The following is a 15,515-nucleotide window of genomic DNA, read 5'->3' on the forward strand; positions in this document are numbered from 1 at the left end:
AAAGGAGAAACTGGACCACGAACGTTGTTGTCCAATTTGTCCTGAGTACACTGATACCTCATAAGTGGGGGTAAACCACTGTTTGGGCACACGGCAGGGCTTGGAAGGGAAGGAGCGCCATTTGACTTTTTGAATGAAAAACTGGCTCCAATCTTTAGCGGACACCATGTCGCGTTTGGAGAGCCCCCGTGTGCCTAAACATTGGAGCTCCCCCACAAGTGACCCCATTTTGGAAACTAGACCCCCCCAAGGAACTTACCTAGAAGCATAGTGAGCAGTTTAAACCCCCAGGTGCTTCACAAATTGATCCGTAAAAATGAAAAAGTACTTTTTTTCACACAAGATTTCTTTTAGCCTCAATTTTTTCATTTTCACATGGGCAACAGGATAAAATGGATCCTAAAATTTGTTGGGCAATTTCTCCCAAGTACGCCGATACCTCATATGTGGGGGTAAACCACTGTTTGGGTGCACGGCAAGGCTCGGAAGGGAAGACGCGCCATTTGACTTTTTGAATGGAAAATTAGCTCCAATCGTTAGCGGACACCATGTCGCGTTTGGAGAGCCCCTGTGTGCCTAAACATTGGAGCTCCCCTACAAGTGACCCCATTTTGGAACCTAGACCCCCCAAGGAACTTATCTAGATGCATAGTGAGCACTTTAAACCCCCAGATGCTTCACAGAAGTTTATAACGCAGAGCCGTGAAAAAAAAAAAACATTTTCTTTCCTCAAAAATTATTTTTAGCCCGGAATTTTTTATTTTCCCAAGGGTAACAGGAGAAATTGGACCCCAAATGTTGTTGTCCAGTTTGTCCTGAGTACGATGATACCCCATATGTGGGGGTAAACCAATGTTTGGGCGCACGGCAGGGCTCGGAAGTTAAGGCACGCCATTTGGCTTTTTGAATGGAAAATTAGCTCCAATCATTAGCGGACACCATGTCGTGTTTGGAGAGCCCCTGTGTGCCTAAACATTGGAGCTCCCCCACAAGTGACCCCATTTTGGAAACTAGACCTCCCAAGGAACTAATCTAGATGTGTGGTGAGCACTTTGAACCCCCAAGTGCTTCACAGAAGTTTATAACGCAGAGCCATGAAAATAAAAAATAATTTTTCTTTTCTCAAAAATGATTTTTTAGCCCACAATTTTTTTATTTTCCCAAGGGTAACAGGAGAAATTGGACCCCAAAAGTTGTTGTCCAGTTTCTCCTGAGTATGCTGATCCCCATATGTGGAGGTAAACCACTGTTTGGGCACACGTCGGGGTTCGGAAGGGAAGTAGTGACGTTTTGAAATGCAGACTTTGATGGAATGCTCTGCGGGCGTCACGTTGCGTTTGCAGAGCCCCTGATATGCCTAAACAGTAGAAACTCCCCACAAGTGACCCCATTTTGGAAACTAGACCTCCCAAGGAACTTATCTAGATGTGTGGTGAGCACTTTGAACCCCCAAAGTGCTTCACAGAAGTTTATTACGCAGAGCCGCGAAAATAATAAATGTGTTTTCTTTCCTCAAAAATATTTTTTTAGCCCAGAATTTTTTAATTTTCCCAAGGGTAACAGGAGAAATTTCACCACAAGAGTTGTTGTCCAGTTTCTCCTGAGTACGCTGATCATTTTTCTTTCCTCAAAAATTATGTTTTACTCTACGTTCACATTTGCGGTCGGCGCCGCAGCGTCGCCGCATGCGTCATGCGCCCCTATATTTAACATGGGGGCGCATGGACATGCGTCACAATTGCGTTTTGCGCCGCATGCGTCCCTGCGGCGCCCGCGTCCGGGGCGCAGAGGACGCAGCAAGTTGCATTTTTGCTGCGTCCAAAATCAATGAAAAAAAAACGCATGCGGCGCAAAACGCAAATGTGAACGTAGCCTTAGCAAGCAATTTTTTTATTTTCCCAAGGGTAACAGGAGAAATTGGACCCCAGTTTGTCCTGAGTACACGGATACCCCATACGTGGGGGTAAACCACTGTTTGGGCACAAGTCGGGGCTCGGAAGGGAAGTAGTGACGTTTTGAAATGCAGACTTTGATGGAGTGGTCCGCGGGCGTCACATTCCATTTGCAGAGCCCCTGATGTGCCTAAACAGTAGAAACCCGCCACAAGTGACCCCATTTTGGAAACTAGACCCCCCCAAGGAACTTATCTAGATGTGTGGTGAGCACTTTGAACCCCCAAGTGCTTCACAGAAGTTTATAACGCAGAGCCGTGGAAATAAAAAATAATTTTTCATTCCTCTAAAATTATGTTTTAGCAAGCAATTTTTTATTTTCGCAAGGGTAACAGGAGAAATTGGACCCCAATAATTGTTGCCCAGTTTGTCCTGAGTATGCTGGTACCCCATATGTGGGGGTAAACCACTGTTTGGGCGCACGTCAGGGCTCGGAAGGGAGGGAGCACCATTTGACTTTTTGAACGCAAGATTGGCTGGAATCAATGGTGGCGCCATGTTGCGTTTGGAGACCCCTGATGTGCCTAAACAGTGGAAACCCCTCAATTCTAACTCCAGCACTAACCCCAACACACCCCAAACCCTAATCCCAACTCTAGCCATAACCCTAATCACAACCCTAACCCCAACACACCCCTAACCACAACCCTAACCCTAATCCCAACCCTATCCCCAACCCTAACCACAAGCCTATTCTTAACCTTATTTCCAACCGTAGCCCTAATTCCAACCCTAACTCTAATTCCAACCCTAAGGCTATGTGCCCACGTTGCGGATTCGTGTGAGATTTCTCCGCACCATTTTTGAAAAATCCGCAGGTAAAAGGCACTGCGTTTTACCTGCGGATTTCACGCTTATTTCCAGTGTTTTTTATGCGGATTTCACCTGCGGATTACTATTGAGGAACAGGTGTAAAACGCTGCGAAATCCGCACAAAGAATTGACATGCTGCGGAAAATACAACGCAGCATTTCCGCGCTGTATTTTCCGCACCATGGGCACAGCGGATTTGGTTTTCCATAGGTTTACATGGTACTGTAAACCTGATGGAACACTGCTACGAATCCGCAGCGGCCAATCCGCTGCGGATCCGCAGCCAAATCCGCACCGTGTGCACATAGCCTAATTCTAACCCTAACTCTAGTTCTAACCCTAGTTCTAACCCTACCCCTAACCCTACCCCTAACCCTAGTGGGAAAAAAAAAATTATTTTCTTTATTTTTTTTATTATTGTCCCTACCTATGGGGGTGATAAAGGGGGGGGTTTCATTTACTATTTTTTTTATTTTGATCACTGTGATCACCGTGATCAAAATGTAGCTGGAACAAATCTGCCTGCGCACTGCGCATGCGCCCGCCATTTTGGAAGATGGCGGCGCCCGTGGAGGAGACGGACAGACACCGAGTGGCTCGGTAAGTATGAGGGGGGGGGGATCGGAGCACGGGGGGGTGATCGGAGCACGGGGGGGTGGGTTCCGAGCACGGGGGGGTGGGATCCGAGCACGGGGGGAGCGGACAGGAGGACGGGGGAGCGGACAGGACGACGGAGGGGAGCGGAGCACAGGATGGAGGACTGGGGAGGAGATCGGTGGCGGGGGGACAGATCAGGGTTTCCAGCGATGGCCGATGATATTGCAGCATCGGCCATGGCTGGATTGTAATATTTCACCAGTTTTCATAGTGAAATATTACAAATCGCTCTGATTGGCTGTTTCACTTTCAACAGCCAATCAGAGCGATCGTAGCCACGGGGGGGTGAAGCCACCCCCCCTGGGATGAAGTACCACTCCCCCTGTCCCTGCAGATCGGGTGAAATTGGAGTTAACCTTTTCACCCGGCCTGCAGGGACGCGATCATTCCATGACGCCACATAGGCGTCATGGGTCGGATTGGCACCGACTTTCATGACGCCTACGTGGCGTCATGCGTCGGGAAGGGGTTAAATCAGACCAGTTATGTCACACAAAATACCGGTAGTTTGTAAATGACATTTCTCACGTCTACTTTACATCAGCATAATTTTTTAAACAATTTTTTTTTTTGTTAGAAAGTTATAAAGGTTAAGGCTGTGTGCACATGTTGCAGATTTTTCGCGTTTGTTTGCTATAAAAACGCTATAAAAACGCATACATTATGCATCCCATCATTTAGAATGCATTCTGCAATTTTTGTGCACATGATGCGTTTTTTGCCACGAAAAAAACGCATCGCTGTAAAAAAAAATGCAGTATGTTCATGAATTTTGCGGATTTCCCACTATATTATTGCATTGGGAACCTCCGGAAAAATCCGCAAAAAAACCCGCACCAAAAACGCGGTAAAAACGCGAGAAAAACGTGCAAAAAACGCATGCGGATTTCTTGCAGAAAATGTCCTGTTTAGCTCAGGAAATTTCTGCAAGAAATCCTGGACATGTGCACACAGCCTAAAAGTTGACCAGAGATTTCTCATTTTTTCAACAAAATTTACAATATTATTTTTTTTTTAGGCCAGATTACATTTGAAGTGACGGAGGGTTGTAAATGATAGAAAATACCCAAAAGTGAACCCATTCTAAAGACTGCACCCTTCAAGGTGCTCAAAATCACATTCAAGAAGTTATTAACTCTTCAGGTGCTTCACATGAATTTTTGTAATATGGAAGGAAAAAAATGAACATTTACCTTTTTTTTCCCACAAAAATTTTACTTTGGACCCATTTTTTTAATTTTTTTTCCACAAGGGTAACAAGTGGAAATGGACCCTAAAATCTGTTGTGCAATTTCTCCAGACCATGTGGATACCCCATATGTGGGGGAAAACTACTGTTTGGGTGAATGGCAGGGCTCAAAAGGGAAAGAGCACCATTTGACTTTTTGAATGCAAAATTTGCTGGAATAATTAGCGGGTGCCATGTCGCATTTTGAGTGCCCCTAATGTGCCTAAACTGTGGCAACATCCCACAGGCGACACCACTGTGGAAAGTAGACCCTATAATATATATATATATATATATATATATATATATATATATATATATATATATATATATATATATATATATATTTACTACATGATTGTCTAAGGGTCACTTCTGTCTGTCTGTCTGTCACGGATATTCATTGGTCGCGGCCTCTGTCTGTCATGGAATCCAAGTCGCTGATTGGTCTCGCCAGCTGCCTGTCATGGCTGCCGCAACCAATCAGCGACGGCCACAGTCCGATTAGTCCCTCCCTACTTCCCCGCAGTCAGTGCCAAGCGCCCGCTCCATACTCCCCGCAGTCAGTGCCCGGCGCCCGCTCCATACTCCCCGTAGTCAGTGCCCGGCGCCCGCTCCATACTCCCCTCCAGTCACCGCTCACACAGGGTTAATGCCAGCGGTAACGGACCGTGTTATGCCGCGGGTAACTCACTACGTTACCGTCGCTATTAACCCTGTGTGACCAAGTTTTTACTATTGATGCTGCCTATGCAGCATCAATAGTAAAAAGATCTAATGTTAAAAATAATTTAAAAAATCTCACCTTCCGCCGCCTTTCCCGCTCCTCACGACACTCCGGTGACCGCTCCATGCAAGCGGCAGGTTCCGGCGCCAAGGATGGTATGCGAGACGGACCTGCCATTACGTCACGGTCATGTGACCGCGACGTCATCACAGGTCTTGCGAGAAGGACCTGCCATGACGTCACGGTCATGTGACCGCAACGTCATCACAGGTCCTGCGCTCATACCAACCCTGGGACCGGAAGCTGCCGCGTGCACCGCACACAGGCGACAGGACTACAAGGGGCCCTCGGAAGGTGAGTATATGTATTTTTTAACCTGTGACATACGTGGCTGGGCAATATACTATGTAGCTGGGCAATATACTACGTGGCTCTGTGCTGTATACTATGTCACTGGGCAATATACTACGTGGCTGGGCAATATACTACGCCGTTGGGCAATATACTACGTGGCTGGACAATATACTATGTGGGCTATATATATGGGACTTTGGCTTTTTATGTAGTCTGATCGCTGTTATAAAGCATTGCAATGCAGGAGCATTGCTATACTTTATAGCCTGTCAGCCCTGCAGATGCAAGTTAGTTAGATCATGCACTGCGCATGATCTGTCTTGCTAGTGCCTGGTGACCCGGATGTTGTCACGTCGTGTCACCGTGGCAACAATCGGGCACCCACAATGACGTCGCGGGGGCGCTGATCTAAGGGCAGAGGGGCTTCCTTCCCTCTGCCTGCTAGCTAAATGCTTGGATCAGCAGCATTTAGAGGGTCAATGCTCCGGGAGCAATGCGGGCATCTCTCCCGCCACTGAATATCAGGTGTGAGCTGTCTGAATCAGCTGACACCCAATGTGTGCGCACAGAATCACATGGACCTATCCATATATTTAAGGTCGGTAGGTACCTAGCGACCTGGACATATGGATACGTCCAACTTGGCTTTGGAGCTGATATGTCAAACCACCGACTCAGATGCCTCAAAAAAAAAAAAAATGTCCCTGACTTCCGACTCCACAGCACTGCCTCACTACTGAGCATGTACATAAAGTGCAGCACAGTTTCATCTCCACTAAAAGCCTTGATCCTTAGATCAGAAACAGAACAGATATTTATTGGACATTTTATAGGACATTTCCAAATTATTATGAAAACATTTAAAGCACACCCTGCACTGAACCCAATTTATTATATATTTTGGGAAGATTCTGAGTCGGTAGATTTTATACAGACTCCAACTCCAATTCCACCAAGATGGACAGAGACAGCCCTGCGTCCAAGGTTGTGAAGGGGTTAAGAATAGACTTGCTGAAATCTTCTAAGCCCTATGAAAAAACAGAAGGTCAATTTTCCCTGAGTCACTGCAAAAGTCCCTGCCACGGGGAGGAGAGAGCATCTGGGTCAGGAGGTGAAGAAAGGAATAATTTCTGCAGGGACAAACACTTCCTACTTCTACATAGATCAGAGAAAAGAGAAGAATTAGCTGGGTAGAAAGGCAAAATGAGCAATTGTAAGTACACAGTGCTGTATAATATAATGACTGCAATATATTAGGAGGATAAAAACATTGATGGGAGGAGGAGCGCTTCTTTAACACTTCGGTTTTTACTTTGCAGCATTTCTTCCACACCTGACAAACTTTTGCACATTACTCATTACTCATTTTCAGCAGTCTAAATAAAGATTGTGTATTTCTCCAGCTCGCTTTCTAGCTTTCTTGTAGGTGCTTTTTTTCAATCACTCTCCAAGATTCAGCCTGTGCCAAGTTATCTAGATCCTATATCTCAAGGAAAATGGAGTCCGAGTAGTTTGTTTCTGGAAGGGCATAAGTGTAGACCAATTACAGCCTCGTTGTGGCGCACATCAGAACCAGCCGGCACTTACCTGAGGGCAGCTGCATGGTACGTGTCCACGTAATCAGAGATGAAGAGCTCTCTGTTCCGTATTACTGGGTCTGTGATCACCAGCTCCCGGCCAGAATCTATGAGGGACAATGCGAGAGAAGGGAAAAAAAGATCAGACACCTACAAATATAAAAGTCACAGGTAGGTTAATAGACACGGATGGGCTCTTCCATCCATAACTAGGCACTATGCTGGATAATAAAACTGCATCGCTCTATCATATGGTCAGTGTACAATGCCTGCCTGTGTAACACTGCCCGGTATTTAGTCCTCCTGTCTCTACACGTTAGGCACGCAGCTGCAGAACTAACCCATCACCACCCCATGGTTGGTGAAACAAGGAGCTCTGTCGGTTCATCTAACATCGTTTAGATGTCTTGGTCGATATTGGGAAAATGAATTAATAATTTTCAGCCGACACCTCTTGCCAAAGGAGAGGGTTTAGCCCCTGAGCCTGCACCAACAGAGCGCTCAGCAAACAAAAATTATACCAATCCTGCAAGCTGCAGCCACAAATAGAGGGAGCTTACAGTATACGGTCTACACTGTGCTATATGATATCCTAGTATGTGGGGAGAGGCAGTGCACCCTAGAGGCAACTGCGCATGTTATCTCAAATGCCGGGGATTGGAGCCGATAATCAGCACAGAGCATCAGACCTAAATATATTATAATATATATAGTACAAATTTACATTACATCTAGCAGGCCTGTGGAATTGGGATCGTGGTGTTTTGGTGGAGTCGGAATAAAATGGACTGATTCAGACTACGAAAATGTATAATAAATTAGGTTCAGTAGTTCAGTGCAGGATGTGGTGTAAATGTTTTCATAATACAGTAATTTTGGAAAGCTATACAATGCCCTAGAAATGTCTGTTCTGGAGATAAAACTGATGTGCTTTATGTACATGCTCAGTAGTGAGGCAGTGGAGTCGATGTCGGGGAGTCGGGGAAATTGAGGAGTCGGAATCAGAGTCGGGAGGTGGTGGTTTGGGTACCGACTCCACAGCCCTGACATCTAGTAGACCGATCAGACAGACATGTTACTCATACACATTTTGGTTTCTCGCTATTTCCTATGCTGTTTTATAGAACTGTGCACGTTCTATTACTTATGAATTACAAAATATATTCATGAAAACATTTCATTAACTACCAATTAATCATTAGAACAGTTTCACAAAACCAGCAGAGTGAAAACAATTAATGGTAATTTGCACTGTTGTTGAGGGAAGCAAACGGAACAGATAATGCTGCAAAAATGTCCACATTCTATACTTGGAATGAACCTCCAATTCAATGGAAAACTGGGGGAAGGCGAATAATCGTTCTTCTAAATACATTGTATGGCAGATGCTGCTTGTAAATGACAAACCCATAGATTGTGCTATCTATGCACTTAGACCTAGGACGGCGTGCTCCGTCTGCTAGGATCCTGCATCTGGTTGGGGAGCCGGCACTGTAAATGTCATGCAATTCTACAGCTCTGGATATAGACGCCCACATATGACCGGTATGTGGGGGTCCGCGGTGCTACTTAGCAGCAGAAACTGCTCTAAAATGATTACTGTGTACACCCCAGCAGGATGGGTTTCTATACACACAGAGGGGCACTTTACAGGCGTTATCCATAGACTCATCTCCACATTGAAGGCAAGCAGTGCCGATGACATTACCACACACCTGCCAAGACGCATGTGGCAGGTATAGGGGGGTCGCAACATCAGCAATGCCTGACACCGATGAGGAATTGAGAGGAGCCAGATAAGTCCTTACTGGCCTAAGCCAAGTTGCAGAAAAAAGTTTCTCAGAAGATGAATATGCACAATATACAGGCCCTGCCGAGCAAAGCCCACTGATCGGGATAATCTGGAGTAAACGCATCACCACCATCCTGTCTTGTACCAACTCTGACAGCGGTCAGGAAAGTGGTGCCAATACAATATAAGCAGATGACAATGGAAGGTGCGGGGTCTTATAGTACAGGAATTATTGCGTGGGATTTACCATTCTCGTTGTGGCGATCTTGAACCAAGTGCTGGTAGACGGAGTCCGGCACCTCTGACTGGCGGTAGTACCACTTCACATTCATAAGGAGATGGTCTCGTTTACTCTAGAACAGGAATAAAAAAGAAAGAAAACATTTTTGTCAAATGTCCAGTCTGAAATCAGATTTCAAAGTTAAAATTAGCTTTAAGCTACTAGGAAATCCAATGAGCGAAGCTAAAGTGTAATCAAAGTTTGGGGCATTTTTTACCTTTTTTACGGATTCATAGGCTTTCTACTGAGCACTATAAGTGCAGCCGGGCGCGAGGACAGCGAAGACGGGCGCGAGGACAGCCCAGCCGGGCGCGAGGACAGCCCAGCCGGGCGCGAGGACAGCCCAGCCGGGCGCGAGGACAGCCCAGCCGGGCGCGAGGACAGCCCAGCCGGGCGCGAGAAACGATCTTTTGAACAAATCAGTCAGGGGTCTCAGGACCCTGACCGCTAATAGGACTATCTGCAGGGAATACATGGACCCGCAAAACATAAAATAATCTAACAACACGGAATCTAGCACTATATGGAGTATGGAGTTGGTCTAAGAGCGCAGTTTAAGACACATAAGGTAATGGAACTGCTGGAGAACAGGATTTTAGGTTTCTGTATTTATTTTACACCCTTCTGCCCTGCATTTGATGCCCGGCTGATGGCTCTGGCACAGCTAAATCAATGCCCTGAAGGCGGCAGTATGAAAGGAGATTTGCAATTCCCTTTGTACAGAGGTCGTGATGAGGCTGATCAATGAGAGCATCAACAAGCAGAACATGTTCTGCTCAATGCAATTAAAATGTCTTCAAATGGTCCATAAAAAATGCAAACATGAAAAGCAAGCCTATGCCGATCCGGAGACAGAAGAATATCCACACGAAGGAACCAGACATTTGTAGAGTATGGCCAGACATACTTTCTAATTAATAACACAACAATTTTCTCTGATCAAATACACGCTTTTCTCCAACTCCTAAAATAAGGTCAACAGGCCAAAAATGTAAGCTTTCCTCCATGTCAAAGACAGATAAACAGTAGCCTCAGTGTGGAGGAAGATGGAGGTAAGTGGCCACAGAGGCTTCTGTGCTCCCGATCTCGAGGCAAACAATAGGATACAAGGTGCAATAAAAAATCTGCTTGAAGAAAAGGTTTAAAGACTCATTGTGCCATAAGACATGGCCCGGGCACACATCGGCGCTGCCCGCAGAGCTCGGAGACAAACCCCTTTTGTTCAGTCTTTGTCTAAAACTATTTGCAAATCTGTAACACAGGAGAAAGTCATAATGAAAAGCCAATGTATTCCCCTCATATTCCAAAAACTGCAGGAAGTTTAAAACGGCCTAAGGGGAAATTAACATTCTTTCACCATGAGGCAAACCACACAATGTTTATTTTCATTTCTTCTATGCAAACGTTAACTTCTTCTTTTACAAGCTGTAAGCCTGCACGAACATTTAATCCCACGTAACGCATAGTTGTGGCTTCCAAGAGGTGAAAGATGGAGAAGGGGGCTGGAAAAAGGAGAGCGATTTAGAATTCAAACAAGAAAAAAAAAAAAAAAAAGTACAGCTATGTGCAATGCCGGGAATAGCCAGCTGGTGGCAGCATTGTGCCAAATACAAAACCTCAATCTGTCATGGAGGCCGATGCTGGGCCATCAGCACCTGTATGTAGTATCACTATTACCAAAATATATTGCCCCATTACAACGGAGAAATCCCAGGAGCCGGGCAGCCAGTGCAAGAAGAAATTGCCACTGCCATCAACATTTTGTGGTCTTTTGTTGGCTTCTATATGTGCTTATTGTTGTGCCATGGAAAATTTGACAACCGGGTATCGCATACAGTACTGTGTCCAAGCTTTAATGATTTTCTCCTGCATACCTGCCAGCCTAGTTTCCTTGCATCATATCCATATTTTGCATACAATAATGTAAATGCATGAAAATGGCAAGATAAAATTAGAAAATCTTTTCTCCACGTGATGGTGTCTGAGAAAAGCGACTACCCCTTTAAAAGCATATTTCTGAGAGATCACATATGTGCATACAGAGGAGAGGGGGTTAGTGGTGGGTTACGGAGCTCGTTAACCCCCAGGTTGGAAGCAATGACCGTTGCTAAGGCCTGAACAAAATGTGCACTCTCCTGAAAATGATGCCCCCATCATTGGGAAGAATAGATGACAATTTCCTTTACAGAAATCTTTTCATTTTATCCACACAGGCTAAAAATACAGAGAAAAGCAAATAGAAAGTTGTCAAGTGCCCATCAAGTCGCACAACGCCAATTTTAACAATAATGTTCTTCCATTTGAAAACTTGTCATTTGCCACAAACTTGTAATATATAGATTTTTTTTAACCTGGAGTAAATCCCTCATTTCCCCAGAATCTGGCGATGTTTTTCTTTTGTTTCTGCTCCTCTCCGTTGCGGAGATATGGCCTTTCTTCCCTGTATGCACATTTAGTCTTATTAGCCAAGTGGGCGTGGTCACAAACTCTGTGGGGCCATTTTCTTGGAAAATACTCCCCCTTGGCTAAAATACTACATTTACATACAGGGAAGAGGGGTCCTTATGTCGGGAATGGAGGGTCACAGGAACAAAAGAAAAACATTGTCGGATTCTGGAGAACAGCGGGACTTACACCAGGTAAAAATCTTTTTTTAAAAATAACAAATTATACATATATATATATATATATATATATATATATATATATATATATATATATATATATATATATATATATATAACGCTGGGAGCGTCACTCTGTCCGAAGCCTCTATAGACTGCGCAAGCGCCAGCGCAGTCTGGACCCCACAGAGCGACGCTCCCAGGAGATCGCGGTATGCGTAAGCGCTGAACGCACACCGCGATCTCCAACGGAGAAACAGGGACGAGCCAGGAGGCGGAGGGTGAGTATACTTACCTGTCCCGTTCCACCGACGCCATTCCGGGCCATGAATATCCCCCTGCTCCCGGAATCGGCGCCTGCGCAGTCCGCGCTTTCCGGCGCCATTTTCTTGAAGACACATTGCAGTGTGTCTTCAAGAAAATGGCGCCGGAAAGCGCAGACTGCGCAGGCGCCGATTCCGGCACCAGGAGGACACAGAAAATGGCGCCGGAAATGAATAAGGTACCGCAAGTAACAAATTGCTGTGCCATGAGGCTGTGGCACTTCATGCCACAGCTATTTGTTACTTACGCCGCCCGCACCCAGCACAGCCGCCCGCACCCAGCACAGCCGCCCGCACCCAGCACAGCCGCCCGCACCCAGCACAGCCGCCCGCACCCAGCACAGCCGCCCGCACCCAGCACAGCCGCCCGCACCCAGCACAGCCGCCCGCACCCAGCACAGCCGCCCGCACCCAGCACAGCCGCCCGCACCCAGCACAGCCGCCCGCACCCAGCACAGCCGCCCGCACTCCGCACAGCCGCCCGCACTCCGCACAGCCGCCCGCACTCCGCACAGCCGCCCGCACTCCGCACAGCCGCCCGCACTCCGCACAGCCGCCCGCACTCCGCACAGCCGCCCGCACTCCGCACAGCCGCCCGCACTCCGCACAGCCGCCCGCACTCCGCACAGCCGCCCGCACTCCGCACAGCCGCCCGCACTCCGCACAGCCGCCCGCACTCCGCACAGCCGCCCGCACTCCGCACAGCCGCCCGCACTCCGCACAGCTGCCCGCACTGATGGGGGCGCAGGATGGAGCAGCACGTGATAGGATGGGGATGCAGGATGGAGCAGCACATGACACAGTGGAGCAGCACATGACAGGATGGGGGCGCAGGATGGAGCAGCACATGACACGGTGGAGCAGCACATGACAGGATGGGGGCGCAGGATGGAGCAGCACATGACAGGATGGGAGAGCAAGATGGGAGCAGCACATACCAGGATGGAGACCATATACCAATATAAATGCTCGCCACCCGGGCGTAGAACGGGTTCAATAGCTAGTATATATATATATATATATACACACACATACATACATCCATATATATATATATATATATCTATCTATATCTATCTATATCTATCTATATCTATCTATATCTATCTATATCTATCTATATCTATCTATATCTATATCTATATATATATACATACACACACAGTGCCTACAAGTAGTATTCAACCCCCTGCAGATTTAGCAGGTTTACACATTTGGAATTAACTTGGCATTGTGACATTTGGACTGTAGATCAGCCTGGAAGTGTGAAATGCACTGCAGCAAAATAGAATGTTATTTCTTTGTTTGTTTGTTTTTAAATTGGGAAAAGTTGTTTCAGAGGGTCATTTATTATTCAACCCCTCAACCCACCAGAATTCTGTTTGGTTCCTCTAAAGTATTAAGAAGTAGTTCAGGCACAAAGAACAATGAGCTTCACATGTTGGGATTAATTATCTCTTTTTCCAGCCTTTTCTGACTATTTAAGACCCTCCACAAACTTGTGAACAGCACTCAAACATGGTCAACATGGGAAAGACAAAGGAGCATTCCAAGGCCATCAGAGACAAGATCGTGGAGGGTCACAAGGCTGGCAAGGGGTACAAAACCCTTTCCAAGGAGTTGGGCCTACCTGTCTCCACTGTTGGGAGCATCATCCGGAAGTGGAAGGCTTATGGAACTACTGTTCGCCTTCCACGGCCTGGACAGCCTTTGAAGGTTTCCTCCCGTGCCGAGGCCAGGCTTGTCCGAAGAGTCAAGGCTAACCCAAGGACAACAAGGAAGGAGCTCCGGGAAGATCTCATGGCAGTGGGGACATTGGTTTCAGTCAATACCATAAGTAACGTACTCCACCGCAATGGTCTCCGTTCCAGACGAGCCCGTAAGGTACCTTTACTTTCAAAGCGTCATGTCAAGGCTCGTCTACAGTTTGCTCATGATCACTTGGAGGACTCTGAGACTGACTGGTTCAAGGTTCTCTGGTCTGATGAGACCAAGATCGAGATCTTTGGTGCCAACCACACACGTGACGTTTGGAGACTGGATGGCACTGCATACGACCCCAAGAATACCATCCCTACAAGATGGGAAGATGGGTAGCACGGCCTACCTGGAGATTTTGGCCAAGAACCTCCGCTCCTCCATCAAGGATCTTAAGATGGGTCGTCATTTCATCTTCCAACAAGACAACGACCCAAAGCACACAGCCAAGAAAACCAAGGCCTGGTTCAAGAGGCAAAAAATCAAGGTGTTGCAGTGGCCTAGTCAGTCTCCTGACCTTAACCCAATTGAAAACTTGTGGAAGGAGCTCAAGATTAAAGTCCACATGAGACACCCAAAGAACCTAGATAACTTGGAGAAGATCTGCATGGAGGAGTGGGCCAAGATAACTCCAGAGACCTGTGCCGGCCTGATCAGGTCTTATAAAAGACGATTATTAGCTGTAATTGCAAACAAAGGTTATTCCACAAAATATTAAACCTAGGGGTTGAATAATAATTGACCCACACTTTTATGTTTAAAATTTATAAAAATTTAACTGAGCAACAAAACTTTTTGGTTTGTAAGATTTATGCATCTGCTAATAAATCCTGCTCTTGTTTGAAGGCTCTAACTTATTTGCATCTTATTAAACCTGCTAAATCTGCAGGGGGTTGAATACTACTTTTAGGCACTGCTGTATATATATATATATATATATATATATATATATATATATATATATATATATATATATATATATATATATATATATATATATATATATATATATATATATATATCTCTCTCTCTAAATAAATAAAATGGGATTTTAGTTTCTAAAGATAAAGTTTATTTTATTCCTAAACTATTTGGCACTGATTCTGTGGAACCGAACCCGGTAAAGTGTAAGGGTATGTGCACACGCTGCGGATTTTGCTGCGGATCCACAGCGTTTGCCATCCACTCTTCTCTTCCAGCGCATCCATTGCAGTAGATGTAAGAAGACAGCTTTGAAATATCTGTGCGACACCGGCCTAAGAGATCGGCCAGTAATGAATCTTATAGATATACCTCTAGGAAAAAGCTGTCATACGTGATGACATATCAGGAAATGGAGTACAGGATTGTTATTAGCTGCAGGCAGGCCGGACAGCCATCAAGCACAGTATTCGCCGGCATCCTGTCGGGGGGCATTTGTCACACAAATT

General features: G+C 46.0%; 1 protein-coding gene across 4 annotated transcripts in view; it reads right to left on the minus strand.

The window, feature by feature from the left end:
* The window catches only part of RERE (arginine-glutamic acid dipeptide repeats), a 365,478-nt gene that overhangs the window by 91,061 nt on the left and 258,902 nt on the right, over positions 1-15,515 (minus strand). For all 4 annotated transcript variants that reach the window (XM_077250042.1, XM_077250043.1, XM_077250040.1 and 1 more), the window contains exons 4-5: positions 9,348-9,453; positions 7,319-7,415 (exon numbers count right to left, since the gene is read on the minus strand). In XM_077250042.1, the coding sequence (XP_077106157.1) occupies positions 7,319-7,415; positions 9,348-9,453 (203 nt within the window). The remainder of the gene's footprint in view (positions 1-7,318; positions 7,416-9,347; positions 9,454-15,515) is intronic.

The sequence above is a fragment of the Ranitomeya variabilis genome, chromosome 4 (genome assembly GCF_051348905.1).
Source record: "Ranitomeya variabilis isolate aRanVar5 chromosome 4, aRanVar5.hap1, whole genome shotgun sequence".
NCBI lineage: Eukaryota > Metazoa > Chordata > Amphibia > Anura > Dendrobatidae > Ranitomeya > Ranitomeya variabilis.